This window comes from Alexandromys fortis, unplaced genomic scaffold, assembly GCF_014885135.2.
Source record: "Alexandromys fortis isolate MF-2015 unplaced genomic scaffold, M_Fortis_MF-2015_v1.1 scaffold_44, whole genome shotgun sequence".
Lineage (NCBI taxonomy): Eukaryota > Metazoa > Chordata > Mammalia > Rodentia > Cricetidae > Alexandromys > Alexandromys fortis.
The window spans coordinates 2,453,743-2,469,629 of NW_026067921.1; the positions used below are offsets into that span (position 1 = coordinate 2,453,743).

At 54.0% G+C, this 15,887-nt stretch overlaps 1 protein-coding gene across 2 annotated transcripts in view; it reads right to left on the minus strand.

The window, feature by feature from the left end:
* Vipr1 (vasoactive intestinal peptide receptor 1) overlaps positions 1-12,693 on the minus strand; it is a 30,278-nt gene extending 17,585 nt beyond the window's left edge. For both annotated transcript variants that reach the window (XM_050141557.1, XM_050141556.1), the window contains exons 1-2: positions 12,475-12,693; positions 1,536-1,641 (exon numbers count right to left, since the gene is read on the minus strand). In XM_050141557.1, coding sequence (XP_049997514.1) covers positions 1,536-1,641; positions 12,475-12,552 — 184 coding nt within the window. In that variant the 5' untranslated portion in view covers positions 12,553-12,693. The remainder of the gene's footprint in view (positions 1-1,535; positions 1,642-12,474) is intronic.
* Positions 12,694-15,887: the final 3,194 nt, after the last annotated feature.

Genomic DNA, 15,887 nt, shown 5'->3' on the forward strand with positions numbered 1-15,887 from the left:
GCTAAGACCCCAATAGGAAAACCAACTAAGAGGCTAAGAAGATGGATAGAGAGGCAGACAGGCACAAAACCCCCAGTAAGTCAATTTTATATAATTTTCCATCCATAATGACACATACTTACATGTACTTCCAGACATACTGACCCCAGACACATACATGCCAACATACATGAATGGGCATGGGAAGGCCACCACGTGAGCAGACATGGAGAGACACAGTGTACAGACTGAACACACACTGATGCACTTAGAAGCAGGCAGAGTGGCAGACTGGAGGGGCAGGAACAGCCTCAGACAGACATGGGCCAGAGGCGCCCACCTGTGCCCACACCAATGTGTACAGAGCCTCAGTAGCTGCCAGGGCAGACCTGAAATCTGTAACCTATGCCTGCCTTCTTCCAGATCCCGGGCTGATTGCCGTGTACAGGGTGTTGGCACTGCACAGGCACCCTGTGCCAGTGGTGACCTCATTGAATTCATGAGGGTAGCCATTTCCCATTCTGGGGACAGGTCTGAGCCGCAGTGGGGTGGGCTCTGGAGTCTGGGCTTCCCGGGTGTCCTACGCCGTCTTGAGGCCTGCTGAGACCAGCCTGCAGTTGGCAGCATAGGGTGAGGCATATAGACAGTGGGTAGGTCAAGTCACCCGCTGACCCAAGCTTCAGTCTCAGGGCCACAGGAGTCAGGGGCCATCCTGCCATAAAGTGTGGCCCAGGCCAGGCCCATCTGTGAGACTACATAACCACACACACTCATGAGCACAGGAGGCCTTTGCACCAGGGTTAAGGAGGAACCTGAAAAGATTACAAAACAGCCTCAGAATGGTGCCGGGAGCCAGGAGCCAGCAAGCTGGACAGGTGCTCCCTGCTCCCATTATGTAACAGTAAGCGCAGCCTGGGGAGATGACCCAGCCTGGCGGCCCAGCTGACTTTCTGCCTCTGCCCCACCATGCTGGCTCTCTCCCAACACAGTGAGCCTTGAGCCTCCCACCCTCTCAGCCCCTCTGCTTCCTTAGATCCTGCCCACCTTTCCACATTTGCCCAACCCTGGGCGACCACGCCAAGTAGACAGAGCCCTCATTTGTCCTGATGGCCTCTGCAGGGTCTGACCAGTTGGTCTCATTTACACTCTAGGTAAGTTAGGGGTCAAAGAAGTTATTTGGGAGTGCTCCCGTGGCAGTGCTCCCGTGGCAGGTGGGGAGAGGCACCTGGCTCATCTCAGAAAGTCTCTACCATCGAGTACCCTAGATCTCTTACCTTAAGTGGCCCAGCAGCCGTGGCTGGACCCTTAAGGGCAGACCTGTCTGTACTTTCAAAGCCGTGGTTTACCATGTTGTTCCCAGATAAGATCTGGGAACTTCCCAGACCTGGGTGAGGTCAGAAAAGCACTGAGGCCTTGTGGCCCTTCTGCTGTGTGTTCCCTGACTGCTTGGGCCCAGATCCTGACCCGACTGACGGCTGTGAAAGGCTCACACTTTGGACTGGGCTCGCGAGGGAACCCGGGACTCCACGGGACTCCTCTGCAGCCACAAGACTCACCTGTGGTTTCGTTCTCCAGCTGGGCCTCCTCCAGGCACTGCCTGCGCTCTATCTCGATCATCTGCAGGTACTCACACTCCTGCTGCGGGCTGGCTGCCCAGCTGCCCTGAGGACAAAGCAGACAGAGATGTCAGCCTCATCCACAGACTTGAGGAGCAGGGGCCAGACCGGGGCCAGCCAAGGCTGAGCCGGCTCAACCTCCCAGGGATCTGAGCTCTACACTGGATGTTCACCGTAGCCCTAGACTGAACCCCCACCCCAACCTCAGTCTCTAACCCATCCTAGGTCCAGACGAGCCCTTATCCCAGTTCCAGTTTGCACCTCACAACAGCCCTAGACAGTACCTGATCCTGACCTGTGTGCCCCAAATTTTCTCACCGACCCTCAGGTTCTGCCTTGAGGACCCTCTCAGGTCTTTGCTCCTGAGCCGTGCTGCTGCTCTAAGGACCCAGACTCTGGAGGAGGCACAGCCCCAGGCAGAGGTCAAAGAGCCTTCCCCTAGACTCTCTGCTGATCACTAAGCTACTCTGTCTCTGCCTCGGTCGCCCTTGGATGGATAGTGCCACGCTAGTGACTCCCTGTAAGAGGATGCTGGACGCCAGCCTCGAGCTCCTGGGGGCCAAGCCCGGGCAGAACGAAGGAGTCTGGCTGCATCATCTCCTCCATCTGCAGATCCTCTGTTCACTTTTGCTCATGAAGTTGGGACAGGGATACCGACTCTTCTCTCCCAGACCTCACCATCTCCTTCACCACAGAAAAAGCTAAGGCAGATTCCACGAGGACCAGGGAGGTTTAAGTAAGAAAGTGAGTGAGTGAGGCTCCACAAGAAGTCCCAGGCCCCACCAGCCCCCTGAACCTCTAGGAAGTCAGAGAGGGGTTGGAGACGCCCTTGCGTTTCTCCTGGATGCCAGCATGTCCTGGCTCAGGATCAGGGCTGAGTGACAGGCAGCATGGCAGTTCATGGCACTGGGATAGATATGGGATTGAGTGGTGGCTGCCTGGGATCAAGGGAAAAGCGGCAGGCCTTGAGGGTTCGTGGGTATGTAGAAGGTGAAGGCCTCTGTGGGGAAGCAATGGAATAGGACAGCTCGGGTCTGCTTCTGACTTTAGGAAGTGGCCACCACACCTGGCAATCATCCTCCGTCGTCCATCTCCTCACCCCAGTCTCCACGAGGGCCCGGGCAAAGCTCCGGAGGGGGGACTTACAGTTGGCTGCCGGGTCTCCCTTTCATTGCTCTTACCCTGTACTCAGTCTCTGCATGGAGAATCGACATCAGTCAGTCCCCACTCCACCCCTCACTCAGCCCTGTTGACGGAAGCCTAGCAAAACAACATAGACACGGGGCCTTCATTTACTTCATCCCTCCAAGAGGAACCCCTACCCTGCAACACTGACCTACACAGAACTCGAACAGTGGTCTAAATGAGTCAATACCAGCGACGACTCAGCACGCAGACGGCCTGGCTCTCTCCACTGCCATCAAGAGAGAGGTCTAATCTGAGTCTTGACCACTGTGTCCCTCTCACCCCAATAGGTTTCTCATTCCTGTGAGCATCATCATTTCCCAGGCCACCAACGGTCCAGCTAGCATTGTGTTTGTCCTAGTCCAGGTCCATGGGAAGACGGCCTCCTCCACATGTCCCTCACATACCGAACAAAGGTACTCAGTCAGCTGGAGTCCAGACACAGGCTGCTGAGTCCTGCTCAACTTGACAAGGAGCACGGGGCTGCCACGGAGCATTGTTTGGCAGAACCATTGAAAGAAAAGGCAGCTTCAGGGAGACCCAGCACCTATGTGTCCTCTTAGGGATCGTAAGCCTCACCTCTTTCAGCCAGAAGGCTTGTAGTGGTAAGGCTTAGGGATCCGTGACTGGCTCATCCTCAGGTGTGGGGAGTGGGGTAGTCAGGAAGTTGGGGTGGGCCAGCTAACTGTTCCACCTTGCTTGCATTCAGGAGCACACAGCTTCTCCTTGGTACCCTCCCAGGCCCAGTCTGCCAATAGCTGGATGCCTTTGGAGTTTTGGCCTCCCAGGCCCAGTCTGCCAACAGCTGGATGCCTTTGGAGTTTTGGCCTCATCCACACGACTCTCAGGGTTTTCCTCACATTTTCGCCTTCTGTCACACTGAGCTGTGACATGAAGGCAAGATGGGACATGTGGCTGCCTGCTGTGTCTGTGTACAAGCCTCCTCACAAGCTTTGTTGTTGAAGGAGGTTGCTTGTTGGTGCCCGGCTAGCTCAGTCGGTAGAGCATGAGACTCTTAATCTCAGGGTCATGAGTTTGGGCTCCATGTTGGGTGCCAATTTGCTGTAATGAGGCCGCTTGTTTGTTTCCTAGCCGCCCAGCCCCTTAATAATCACACAGAAACTATATTATTTAAATCACTGTTTGGCCCATCAGCTCTAGTTTCTTATTTGCTAACTCTTACATCATAGTTTAACCCATTTCCATTAATCTGTGCATCACCACGAGGTTGTGGCCTACCAGCAAAGTTTCCAACACATCTGTCTCTGGCAGTGGCTCCATGGCCTCTCCTGACTCTGTCTCCTTTCTCTCAGCATTCAGTTTAGTTTTCCCCACCTAGATCTGTTCCCTGTGCAGGCCCGACACAGTTTCTTTATTAACCAATGGTAGTCACACCATACAGAGGGGAATCCCCTATCACTTTTCCTTCTTCTGGTGCCAGATTCTCATTAGAGAACCCCGGCCCCATCACTGCTCCTAGTGAACCCTCTTGCCGAGGATTGGAGTGACCAAGATTTAAGGCAGCCAGCATTCCCGGCCTCAGTGCCTGGCACCTGGCCCAAACCAGGCTTCTCTGAGCCAGAAGGCTCACACTCCTGGGAGTTTGGATTAAGCTAGGAGGCAAGTAGGTTTAATTTTCCCCACTGAATTGGAAAAACCTCAAAGGAGCAGAGGCTGGGACTTCTGTGGTAATCTTGTTGACAAACAGAACATGAAGATGAGGCCTCTGAGGGGAGTGGCAGGATGGAGACAGAGAAAATCCAGAGCTGCTTGACAGTGGAGGCAGGCTATGTTTGAAACCACATCTTCCCACAACAAGAGCCAATAGTTTTGTTTATGGTTTAGCTAGTTAATTTTCCTATCTCAGGAACCCAAGGTGCCCATTCTTGCAGTCTGAGGACAGAACAATGGCTGGCCCTCACTTTTGGGGTTTTCTTAAACCAGAGTAATGGCCAAACAGATTTCCAAGTGGTGTTCCATATTTGTATGTGTGTGCGCACACACATGCATATGGGCACATGCATATGCACAAATATATAAATGTGTTCATAGAGGCTAGAGATAACCCACGGCGTTGTTCCTCAGACACAGTCCACCTTATTTTTTGAAACAGGGGTTCTCACTGGCCTAGAATGTGCCAAACAAACAAACTGGACTGGCTGGCTTGCAAGCCCCAGGAATCCACCTGTTTTGGAGCCCCCAGCACTAAGATTTCAAGTCCCTCCCTCCCTCCCTCCCTTTCTCCCTCCCTCCCTCCGTCCTTCCCTCCCTCCCTTCCTTCTTTAATTCCCTCTGTTTCTTCCTTTATTTTCAATATCAGCTCCAGGGATCTAACTCAAGTATTTGTGCTTAGAAGACAAACAGGTTACCAATAGCCATCTCTTTCGATATTCCAAGGCAAACAGGTTACTAACAACCATCTCTCCAGATATTCATTCTTTTTTGAGTCACTGTGGGACACCTAGTTCTTAGCCACTTCTGCCTGCTACTCTTTAATAAAATTCTGGCTGACACCATGCAACTGCCCCTCCAGAAGTTCTGCCTCCGAGCATGGTTTTGAGTCAGAGAGAGGAGAGGGCATGGATCCAGGATCTCCCAGGGTGATCTGGAATCCTGGACAGCTGTGAACCATGAAGAGGTATGTATCCAGTAGCTAAACTGTCTTTGCCAAAGTTTAGTTGAATAAAACACCCTTGTCTGGAAGAATGTAGAGGAAATAGTAACCCAGAGAGGGACCTGAGGTCACCCAGTAAGTCACATCCTCAGATAGGACCCAAGTCTTTGACCCTAGTCTGTGTAACCTCAGTTCTTTGCCAGAGATTGGCCTTTGGTCATCTGGTCAACCACGGCCCTTGGGAGGACAGATCCAGGGCAGTTCCCTTTGGCCCTTATCGCTGAGGAATTCAGGCAGACCTTGGACTTCCTCTCTCATTTGTTTCCTTTTTCTAAACATCCTCTTTATCCTTCTGGACTCCAGACATATAGTGGACGTTGGAAAATTCCCTAGACAAATATAGCCAAGTTTGAGGATCACTGGACAAGCTCTAGGGTGGGATCTAGGTGGACAGTGGGTATCAGGGTGGGTCACAGAGAAAGTTTATACAGAATGAGGAAAGAGTTGACAATCAGGGGTGGAGTCAGCATCCCAGGGTACACCCAGGCCGTGAGAGGTAAAAGCACCGCCATGTTCGAGGTTGCAGGAAGTCTTGGGTAGCGACTGTGAGGAGTCATGGAAGGGAGGCAGGGATAGACTTGGGAAGAGCCTTGAAGGCCAGTTCTGAAGTGTGAGCTTTGACTCCTGGGCTAGGCGAGACCCTCAAAGATGTGGTTCAGGAGGATGAGGACAGGGGACACACACTTTGCAAAGACCTGTCATATTATAGGTGACTGGATACTGGGGAACAAGAGTGTTTTGGGAGACAGGTAACCACTGAGAGAGTTGGACCAAGTCAGGAAGAGTGTGCTGTCTGCAGAATTCTAAGTACGAGGAATCACTATGAATGATTTGTGCTGTTGTGACCTGTTCCAGAATCTGGGACCATCAGAAGAGGTAAGGAATCGGCAGTAGTTGGTAGGACACTCTGAGGAGTCCCATTTAATATCTTCTCTATTGCATTAGCCCCAGACAGAAACCATCACACATACTAAGATTTGTTTAAGTCTTCCCACCCCTGAACCCAATCACATGATGGCAGCCTGGGGAGAGGAGACGCTCTGCAGAGGACTAAAGAGCTCATCTCGTTGGTGATGGCATGAGAAACCCCAATAGGAAGGTGAACAAGTTGACCTGTGTGGTTGCTACACCAACACACACCAACACAGACACACAGACACACAGAGACACAGAGATACAGAGACACAGATACACACAGAGACACACACACAGAGTTACAGAGACATAGACACACAGAGACACAGAGTTACAGAGACACAGACACACACACAGAGACACAGAGACACACACAGAGACACGCACACACACCAATTTGCTGAACTGTCACTTCAGAGCTGTACATTTTTCTAATTAAAAAATATTTGCAGGTATTGGGCAGAGCAGGGCACAGCCACAGCCCCGAGGAAGAAGCAGGGGTGAGGAGGCAGTAGAGCCTGTGAAGACCACAAGATCAGACTGCCGGTCATTACTCGGGTGGGTGACTGGGTGATTTACCCAAGCAAATCTGCACAATGAGTATAGCAAAGACATTAAGTTCACACTTCTCCTGACTCAGTCTACCTCACAGTCCCCCCAGCTGCCACCTGTCCCCCAAAAGACTCTTGTTCCCAACGGCACAGCCTATCATGTCGGGCTTCACAGGTCAAGGACACCACCTCACAGCAGGGGACTGAAGAAAACGGGGCAGTTATTAGAAAAGTCCTAGCCCCGTTCCATGCCAGGCTGGGCCTGCTCCTGGCATAATGCATGTCTGATTTCTTTCCCCTTCCTCGTATTTTCATGCCTCTTTCTCAGGAACGTGAACCTTCCCTCTCGGCTAATCCACATTTTATGAATCATGGCTCCTCTTGAGAACAACTGCACTCTTGAGAGTGAAAAAAGGAGGAGGGAGGGAGGGAGAGAGAGAGAAGGAGGAGGAGGAGGAGGAGGAGGAGGAGGAGGAGGAGGAGGAGGAGGAGGAGGAGGAGGAGGAAAATGAACTATCAGGGTGCAGAGTTGCATTTTGGGGGTTCCAGGAGGTTGCAGGGATGCCCCCATCAGTGATGTGTTTGCAGTGGATGCTCAGCACCCACGTAAAAGCCACCTCGTACAGTGGTGTACATCTGGCTAGCTATAGTCTAGGCATTTACCCAAGAAAACAAAATATCTGCTCCACACAAACTTTTCTGTCAGTGTATATGGCCGCTTAATTACAATTATCCCAAACTGGAAGCCATATTCCTGGCAATCCTCCTGCCTCTGCCCCCTAACTGCTAAGATTCTAAGTATGTGTCACTATACCCAGCTCATTTTAAACTCTCTCTCTCTCTCTCTCTCTCTCTCTCTCTCTCTCTCTCTCTCTCTCTCTCTCTCTCACACACACACACACACCCCCCCCCCCCCTCTCTCTCTCTCACACACACACAGGCTGTCTCTTGTTTGTACATATTCACTTTAACCCTCTGTTGTCCTGGATACCGCTGGTGAAGAGGACCCCGGGTCTGTGGGTGCTGCTGGTTTCGATACTCCCTGCAGAATGCTGAACACCAGCTACTCAAGGAGCCCGAGGCTGCAAGTCTTCAACTTACAGATGGCAGCCCGTGGAATCTTCCCCTCCTCCAGTGCCCTGTTTTGCAGGAAGAACTTGTTTTGAAGGTGGCTAGGAGGAGGCGCTTCCTGAGAGATGCGGATCTTAGTACCTTCAACCACATAAGACAGACTGCATAGAGGGCGGTCCTGCCCGTGCTCACTGCCAAGGCACCTCACTCTTACCCCAAATGCCTGCCAGCTGACTGTCTGACCCCATCAGTCAGGCAGAGGAACCACTGCAATAGGACAACCCTTCTAATTGACTTAAATATACTTTAGCCAAAATAAACAAGTGATGTAAAATTTAAACACTGAAGTGACTCCATGTCAAACCTGAGGAATATTTGTATGTTCATTATACTGTCCTTTTACAAAGATTAAAATTTTTTATGTGTATGTGTGTGTATCTTAGCGTCTGTATGCACATCACATATCTGTAGGCACCCAAGGAGGGCACACAAGGGTGTTGGATGCCCTGGAACTGGAGCTACGGGTGGTTGTGAGTGTACCAATATGGGTCCTCTGCACAAACCAGTGTGCTGCCCCTGGCCACTGAGTGTAACAGAGAGAATCCTGCTGAGCCGGGCGCCGGGAGGGTTAGCAAGGAACCCTCGCTAGCCATGAACCCCTCCTGGGCCATACCTGGCCTAGCTCTGGAGTCAGCACCCAGCTCCTAATCCATCCTTTGTGCTACAGACACCTTTTGTTGTCCTATGGGAACCTTGTCTGAAACTTGGTTAGAGGAAACCCTAAAACCATGGTACCTCATGAACCAGGCATTCACACTTGGCATTGTATTTTTGGGAGCTTTGTTCAGTTCCTTTAGAGATATTTCAGAAATCAACTAGCTAAGGTGTAAACACAGGGAAAAATAAAAATGCCGCAGTCCACGGAGACTGAGTTCCTGCAGCCACAAAGGCTAAGTTCATTCTCAATGTGTCTGTGAGTCTTCACTTCACAGACCCGCACGAACCCACACACTGCGCAGTGCGACAATGGAGCCACTTGTCCAGTCCCTTATTATGCTAATCTTATATTCATTCGTTTGTGCGTTCATGCATTTATTTGTTTGAGGCAAGTTCTCACCCAGGCTGCTCTTGAACTCTGCCCTTCTGCCTCAGTCTGAGTGCTGGAATTATAGGCATGAGCCACCACTTATGGCTTTATCATAAATATTCAAATATATGATATATGATATCAAATATCATAATATTCAAACATATCTTTATGTTTGAATCATTTTACAGTAAAATTATAAAAAAACACCCCAAAACCTGTCCATGTAGTGAACAGATGAAACTCTTCTCTGCAGGCCCTGCTGAGAAGCAGGAGAGAGTTTCCAGGCATCACGGCTCCCACGTACCATGCCGGGACTGCAAAGGGAAGGGCAAAGTCTGAGAGGCTGAGAAAGGCAAAGGCTCATTTCAGTCCCCAGCTTACAACCCTCACCCGTGACCCAAGCAGCCACAGTGAAGGGGGTGCTGATGGCGGGAGGGTGGCTGGGGAGAGGCCTTGTGCTGGTGGGGTAACACAACCTGGATTGATGTCCCGCCTCCTCTGAGAGGCCTTGTCACCTCCTGAAGACACCTCATGAGGACACGCCACCCACTCCACAGATCTTCCCTGCCTTGGTTGGATAAAGGTTCAAGCTCAGAGATCAAGGAGCAGGGATGACCTATCTGTCACATGGGCCACACAACATCTTGACTACCTTTTTTTCCTTCAGAGTTCACACAGGGCTGTCTGGACACCCAGCCACCTCTCTCACCTGAGACCTGTGGCTCAGAGAAGATCAGGCCCCAGCTAGCGAGTGGGGCTAGCTCCAACCCAGTCTGGCCTTTCCAATTCTCCTCCACACTAGGCCAAGGGTTCTCTTCTCTCTTCAGAGATGAGGAAACCATATCCTTCTGTGGAGATTAAAGATGTTTCCCAAGCCAACCAGCCATGGCAGTGGGGGCAGGGCAGAGTCTAAGGCTCTGTAGCTGTGACCCCCATGCAAGCTACAGAAGCCTCAGAGGAGGCTAGGTTTCCAGACTGCAGGATGCAGAGGCATAAACCGCTAGCAAGTCCTGTCTTTCACTGAGGCCCTGGGAGTCCTGAGCAGGCATAACTGAGGTTGTCCCTCTATTCCTCAAGGTAGCCTGGTCCAGTAGCCACCGTATTTCCTGAAGTTCACAGTACGATCTGCTGAGGCCAGAGGCCTGGGCAGTAGTGGGAAGACCCTGGAAAGGCTGGTAGTAGTGGCCAAGAAGGGCTCAGTGCTGTGGGAATTCTTTCCGCCAATAGGACTGGTGAGGTGTGACCTTCGGAAGCAGGTGGCTTCCACCTGTCCGCGGAACGTTCAGAGGAGCCAGCCTTGCCCTTCGATCCACCCGTCCAGGTTCTAATGGAAACTGGGGACTGGGTGCTCTCTACCTTCTGGGGCCGGGTGAGCAAAGCCTGTGTTCAGAGTTTGCAGCTGAAGAAAGTCGGCCATGGAGCCAAACTTCAGGGCATTGCCTTGCTTCTTCCAAGGGGGTTTCCCCGTCTGTCTGTCTGTCACAGCAGCCCTGTCCCTCAGTTCTAAGAGGCAGTGCCATGCAGGTTGCCATGCAGGTCCCTGGTTGTGCCATGCTCCTGCAGTGGAGACTTTTGCAAGGTAGGACCTCAGACTGGGAGTCTGTCTACGGCCCAAGGGGGCAGGAGGTATGGAAGGCCTTGGGACATACTTCACTTCCTCTTTGGAGACACACTGGAACACACTGGAGGTTTTCTTCTCTTTCCTTTCCTTTTTTTTTTTTTTTTTGGCTTCCCCGTTCAAAGATTTCCCTTCCCAGGCCAAGGCAGGGCCCCATAAACAGCGTGATAAGGCTTTGTGCCTTCAATGTGAACTCTGCAGCTGCCATTTTATGGCTCTGATAACATATCCCCCCCAAGTCCGGCTGGAGCAGGAACATTGGGTGCCCATTCCAGGAGGGAGCAAGTAAGGACAGCAAGGCAGGGACTGGGACCCTCCTCCAGACCACGCTAAGCTCCTTCCCCTTCTTTTGTGGGTCATGGCTTGATCTGGCTTGAGAGGACAGTGAGTTTGACGCCACCTGAGGGGCAGAACAGCTCAGGGGAGACTGAGGCTCATGGACCCAAAGGATGGGGTCAGTGTGGGACCCCATCAGAAGCAAACAGGAGGAGGAACCGGAGTCGGTGCTGAGTGAATCAGACCCGGGAAGATGGGAAGGAAGGTGTTGGAGGGCTGGGCTCAAGCTATGTCTAGATGGAGGGCACCTGGAGACCTCCAGCGGCCCAAGGACCCCTCACTCATCCAAAATGACCAGGAGAAGCAGGGAGCCAGGGCTAGGAGAGCTGGAGAGTTGCTGGTGTGTGGCCTGGTGACACTGAGGACCAGAGTTATGTAGAGCTTGGCGTCTGGGAAATGGGACTGTGAGCTAGAGGAAGGGGACAATGCCTGCCAATCCTCAGAGGGCTGCACCTTAGCCAGGGCATGAACTTTCCCAGGTGTGCCAGACACTGGCGGGGTGGGAACAGACTCATCCTGAATCTGGAGGCTACAGTAAAGGAGGTAACCATGGGATAGAACCCACTAGGTGACCAAGATTCCCCACCCTTCTCCAAGCTGCCTGCTGTTTCCAGACCAGAATCCACCTGGGAAAAGACTGTCCACAGGCCAGGAGCAAAGGGAGGAAGGCAATCACCTCTAACCAAGTATGACTGCCAAGGGCTGGTATGGCTCCTGTGGCCTCATTTTGTCCTGCTGTAAAATGGGCAGACTGAGTCTTGAGGTCTTCCCTACTCTCAGAGAAGGTAACCCAGCATCTGTCCCGTGGCCCGCGTGAGCCATTCACAGCCACGGGATCATACCCACCCACATATCTGTGTGGGAGGAAGAGGAGGTCAGAGGCAGAGCAAGGCCCTCTGCTTACCCCAGCACATGCCTCTCCCTGCCACCAATTCCCACCTTCCTACAGTCAGAGGAGGTAGAGCGGAAGGAGAGTCCTGTCACCAATAAGATCGAGGCCACAGACACGGATGGTGCATTTGCTGTTCTGTCTTCATATTCCACAAGTTCACAAAATACCCAGAGACGCTTCCAGCCCTCACAGCCTCCTTCCCACCTCACACTCTACCGGATCTCCCATCTCACCCGATCCCGCCGCCCACTGCTCTCCTCCCCCACGCATCCGCACAGACACTCCTCACAAAGCAAGTCCGGGGTTCCCTCTTGCCCTCAACCTCTCCACCGCTGCCTGGGATGGCCTCGAGGTGAGCGCTCTAGGCTGCTCTGGGAGGGACCCGGTGCCATCGAGCTCCCACGCCTCTGGGCTAGATCCAGTCCCGGGTGGAGAGAGAAGATGAGAACCGCGCTCTTGCTGCCCCCCGATGGCCAGATGGCCCCAGATCCTCCGACCCGGCAGCACTCTTATTCCCGGGGCTCCCGGTGGAGGGGTGCACACTCACCGCGGGTCCGAGGACGCAGGCGAGGGCTCCTGCCAGCACGCAGAGCCAGCGGGCAGGCGGTGCGCTCAAAGGGCGCATGGTTCGCCCTGAGCCCGCCGTAGGCGGCCGGAGCGGCTGTGGGGTCTGGGGCCGGTCCAGCACGGTAGAGTGGCGCGGGCCGCCGGCCCCGGCGCTAAGAGGAGCAGCTCCGGGCCCGGGAAGGGCGGCGGGGGCTCGTCTGACGGGCGGCAGGGTTACCCAATGGCGCGGCGGAGGCGGGGGCTCGGCGCAGGTAGGAGGCGGAGCCTGGGCGCACCGGGGCGTGAACGCGGAGTCCCGCTAGTGGTGTGCGTCGTCGGGAGCTGCAGCTCGCCTAGTCCTAGCGGCTCCGTTGCGGGGACTCTGGGCTCGACACCGCCCAGCGTTCCCCGCGCCTGCACCTTCTCTCCCAACACAGGCCGCACCCTCGGCCCCCCTACCCCCGCCTCCGGCAGCGTGCTCCTCCGGTCGTCTGCTCCAGCGGGTGGGGGTGGAGGGGAGCGGCCGCCTCTCTGGTTCCCACGCCCGCGTGCAGCCCAGATTCCTGGACGATAAGAGCCGCAGCTTTCCGGGGCTACACACTGGGTTCCAGTGGGGTCCGGCGGATCACGCTGCTGGAGCCATCTGTGACAAGGGAGAAGCCGGGGAGCGGGGGAGCTTAGCCGGAGTCGGGGAGCCCTGACTCGGGGTTCATCCATGCCCTCTAGGGCCAGGCAGGGCGTTGTGGCCCTTCACAGGGTGCACTCAAGGGTGGATTCGTTTCGGCCCGCGCTGCTCGCGAGGAACGCGGAGTCGAGGTTTCAGAACCGAAACTTGTACCTGTTTGCGGGCCCAGACTGCCCACGGACCCTTCCTCCCGGAGTCTGAGGTCCCCAGGAACTAGGACCAGGGTGTTAATGCCCCACGCTGCGTTTCTAAGATCGCGCCGGCCGGGTGATCTGAGACTGCACTCCCTCCTACGCTTGCTTGTCTTTCGAGCTCGGATGCATAGGGCTCAGCTCTCTTCGCGCGACTTATTAGGGAACCAGTGCAGACGGCTGGTCTCCTTTCCGAGGGCTCGAGTGGTGACAGTGAGAAGGTGATGGTGGTGGTGGTGTGTGTGTGGACGGGGATTGATGGCGCGGTGGGATAGAAGGAGGGAGGAGGGGCGGAACTCGATGCTGAGATGGAGAGAGCCGCGTGTCCCTGCACTCGAAGAGGAGTGTGCGCTCCGCTTGAAGGAGGTCCGTCTCCTGGCACTTTCTGGCCAGCAGGGGCGCGGGAATTTCCCGAGGACTCGCTGGCCTTCCCAACCTATAACGAGGGAAACTAGGGATGTGAGCGTGGTCTTGAGGTTGGTTACAGAAAAGTCTGGCAGCGACCTCTGGCCTCCCCCCATTTCTGCCCCTCCTCCCCTTCATCTGTCCACAGCGCCTCCCTTGCTCTCTCCCGCTACTTTATGAGTCCCCGATTCTGAGCCAGGCCTCTTTTACACATAGAGATAAGAGGAAGCAGGGGGCGTTGCCTGCAGTTTCTGATTACTGATAGAGAATGGGCTACCTGGACACAGGCCAGGCCGTTCCTTCTCCAGATGTGGGGATGTCAGAGGAGGGAGCTGTTCAGTAAGTAGTTCCAAAGCTTCAGCTTCAGGACTTCAGGGAAACACTGTGAGCTTGGAATTTGGTTCTCCTCTCCATGTGGCCCCCAGTACCCTCCTCTCAGGCCTTGGGCCCCTAAAGAGCAGTGGAGTCTTATCAGCTCTTGAGGTGGTATCCTCAAATCTTAGATGTGAATGTTAAGCCTGTGGAGCTTTGTTTTTCAGCCCTGCCCATCCCCACATGTCCCCTCTGCAGCTGCAGGATGCTGATATCCGCTACATACCTGTGATCCCAGCTATCGGGAGGCTGAGGCAGAAGAATTGCAGATTTCAGGCCAGCCTGAGCGAAATGTTCAACACTTCACCTTATGGGCCTGCTAGCATTTTCTTGCTCTCTGTGGGCAAGGATGTTGGGGGCTTTAGGGTACCTGGAGGAGAGTGGGGACTGGAAGGCGGGAGGGAACCAGACCCCATTTTGCCCTCCCTCACTGGATAGGTGAGGCAAGTGGGTGGAAGGGGAGGGTCCCAGTGATAATGACTGCCCTGCCCACACTGATCCCTCTTAGGGTTGGGGTTGGATGCCAGGCCGCAGCTGAGAGGGCAGGCAGGATCTCATCCCAGCCCAACTCCAGGAGAGGAAAGTGGCTCAGGGAGAATAGTTTTCCTTCCAGTTCTCTGTCAGGAAAGCCACTCTTGGTTCTTTCTGGATTGTTCCCTGGGGGGAATTCATCCTTCCTTACCATTGAAGGACACAAGACACATTCAGAAATAAAAGGAGCAAAACAGAGGGCCTTAAAACCGCAATTTAGGCTACTAACCCCTCCACTCCTAACTAAAACTCCTCGTAGGCTACGAAACTACGTGCCAACTTCTGGCTGTCAAATCCTGTGTCCCGAGACATTGGGAGGTCAACCATGGGCTTATTCTTGGGGAGCCTTGTGGAATCTCAGGAGGACACCTGTTGTTTACCTTGGCAATAGAAAGGCTTCAGGAGGGAAGGGGACTTTAGAAGTAGAGGTGGAGGCAGATGAGCCTCCTGAGGCCGAGGAAGCAGGCACCTGTGTTGGTGGATGGAATTACCTTCCCCACCATGGCCTGAGGAGTCCCTGTATGTGTTGTCTGCCTTTGCTCCACGAATCTAGGTTGGAACAGTTGCACAAGAGTGCCTGAACCATGGTCTGTTCCCATTCCTGAAGCTCTTGCTAGGCAGATCCGTTCTGGATCCCCTGCATCCTGTTCCCAGATTTTGGCTCAGCCCCTTACCTCCCTTCTAGTTTCCAGAATCACAGGGGTACAGCAGATTCGGGGAATGGGAGAAGGGAGACAGTCACTTGCCATTCCCCGTGGCAACAAGCCCAGCAGAAAGAATGCACAGTTACTCATCAGAGCCTGTCTGGCTTGCAGCCCGATGCATCCCTGTGGCATGTGCCACCCTCGCCTCCTCCAGGCCGGCAGCCACCTCTCAGGATGCCTTAGTCAGTGCCTTGTGCCGTGGCTGGTGAGTCAGTGGGGAGGAGGTTCTGGTGAACGGTGAGGGCAGCCGTGAAACATGGAGCATCCTTGACCCGCTTGACGGGGGCTAAGTCAGGGCCAGAGACAAACACAGCCTGGGTAGCGGCTGCTCCTGGGTTCATCAGCAGATTCACCCACATTGTTGTCTGCACGGAGGCCGCTTTACCTTCCCTGAAAGGGACAAATGGCTTCAGGTCTGTATCAGTGGAGGGTGCTGGCAGCTGCTCCCACCTCCTCAGTGCACCCCTTCTTTGGGGAGGTGGACCTTTCTGAATGCCAAAGTATTTCAACTCCATGTTTAGCTCGG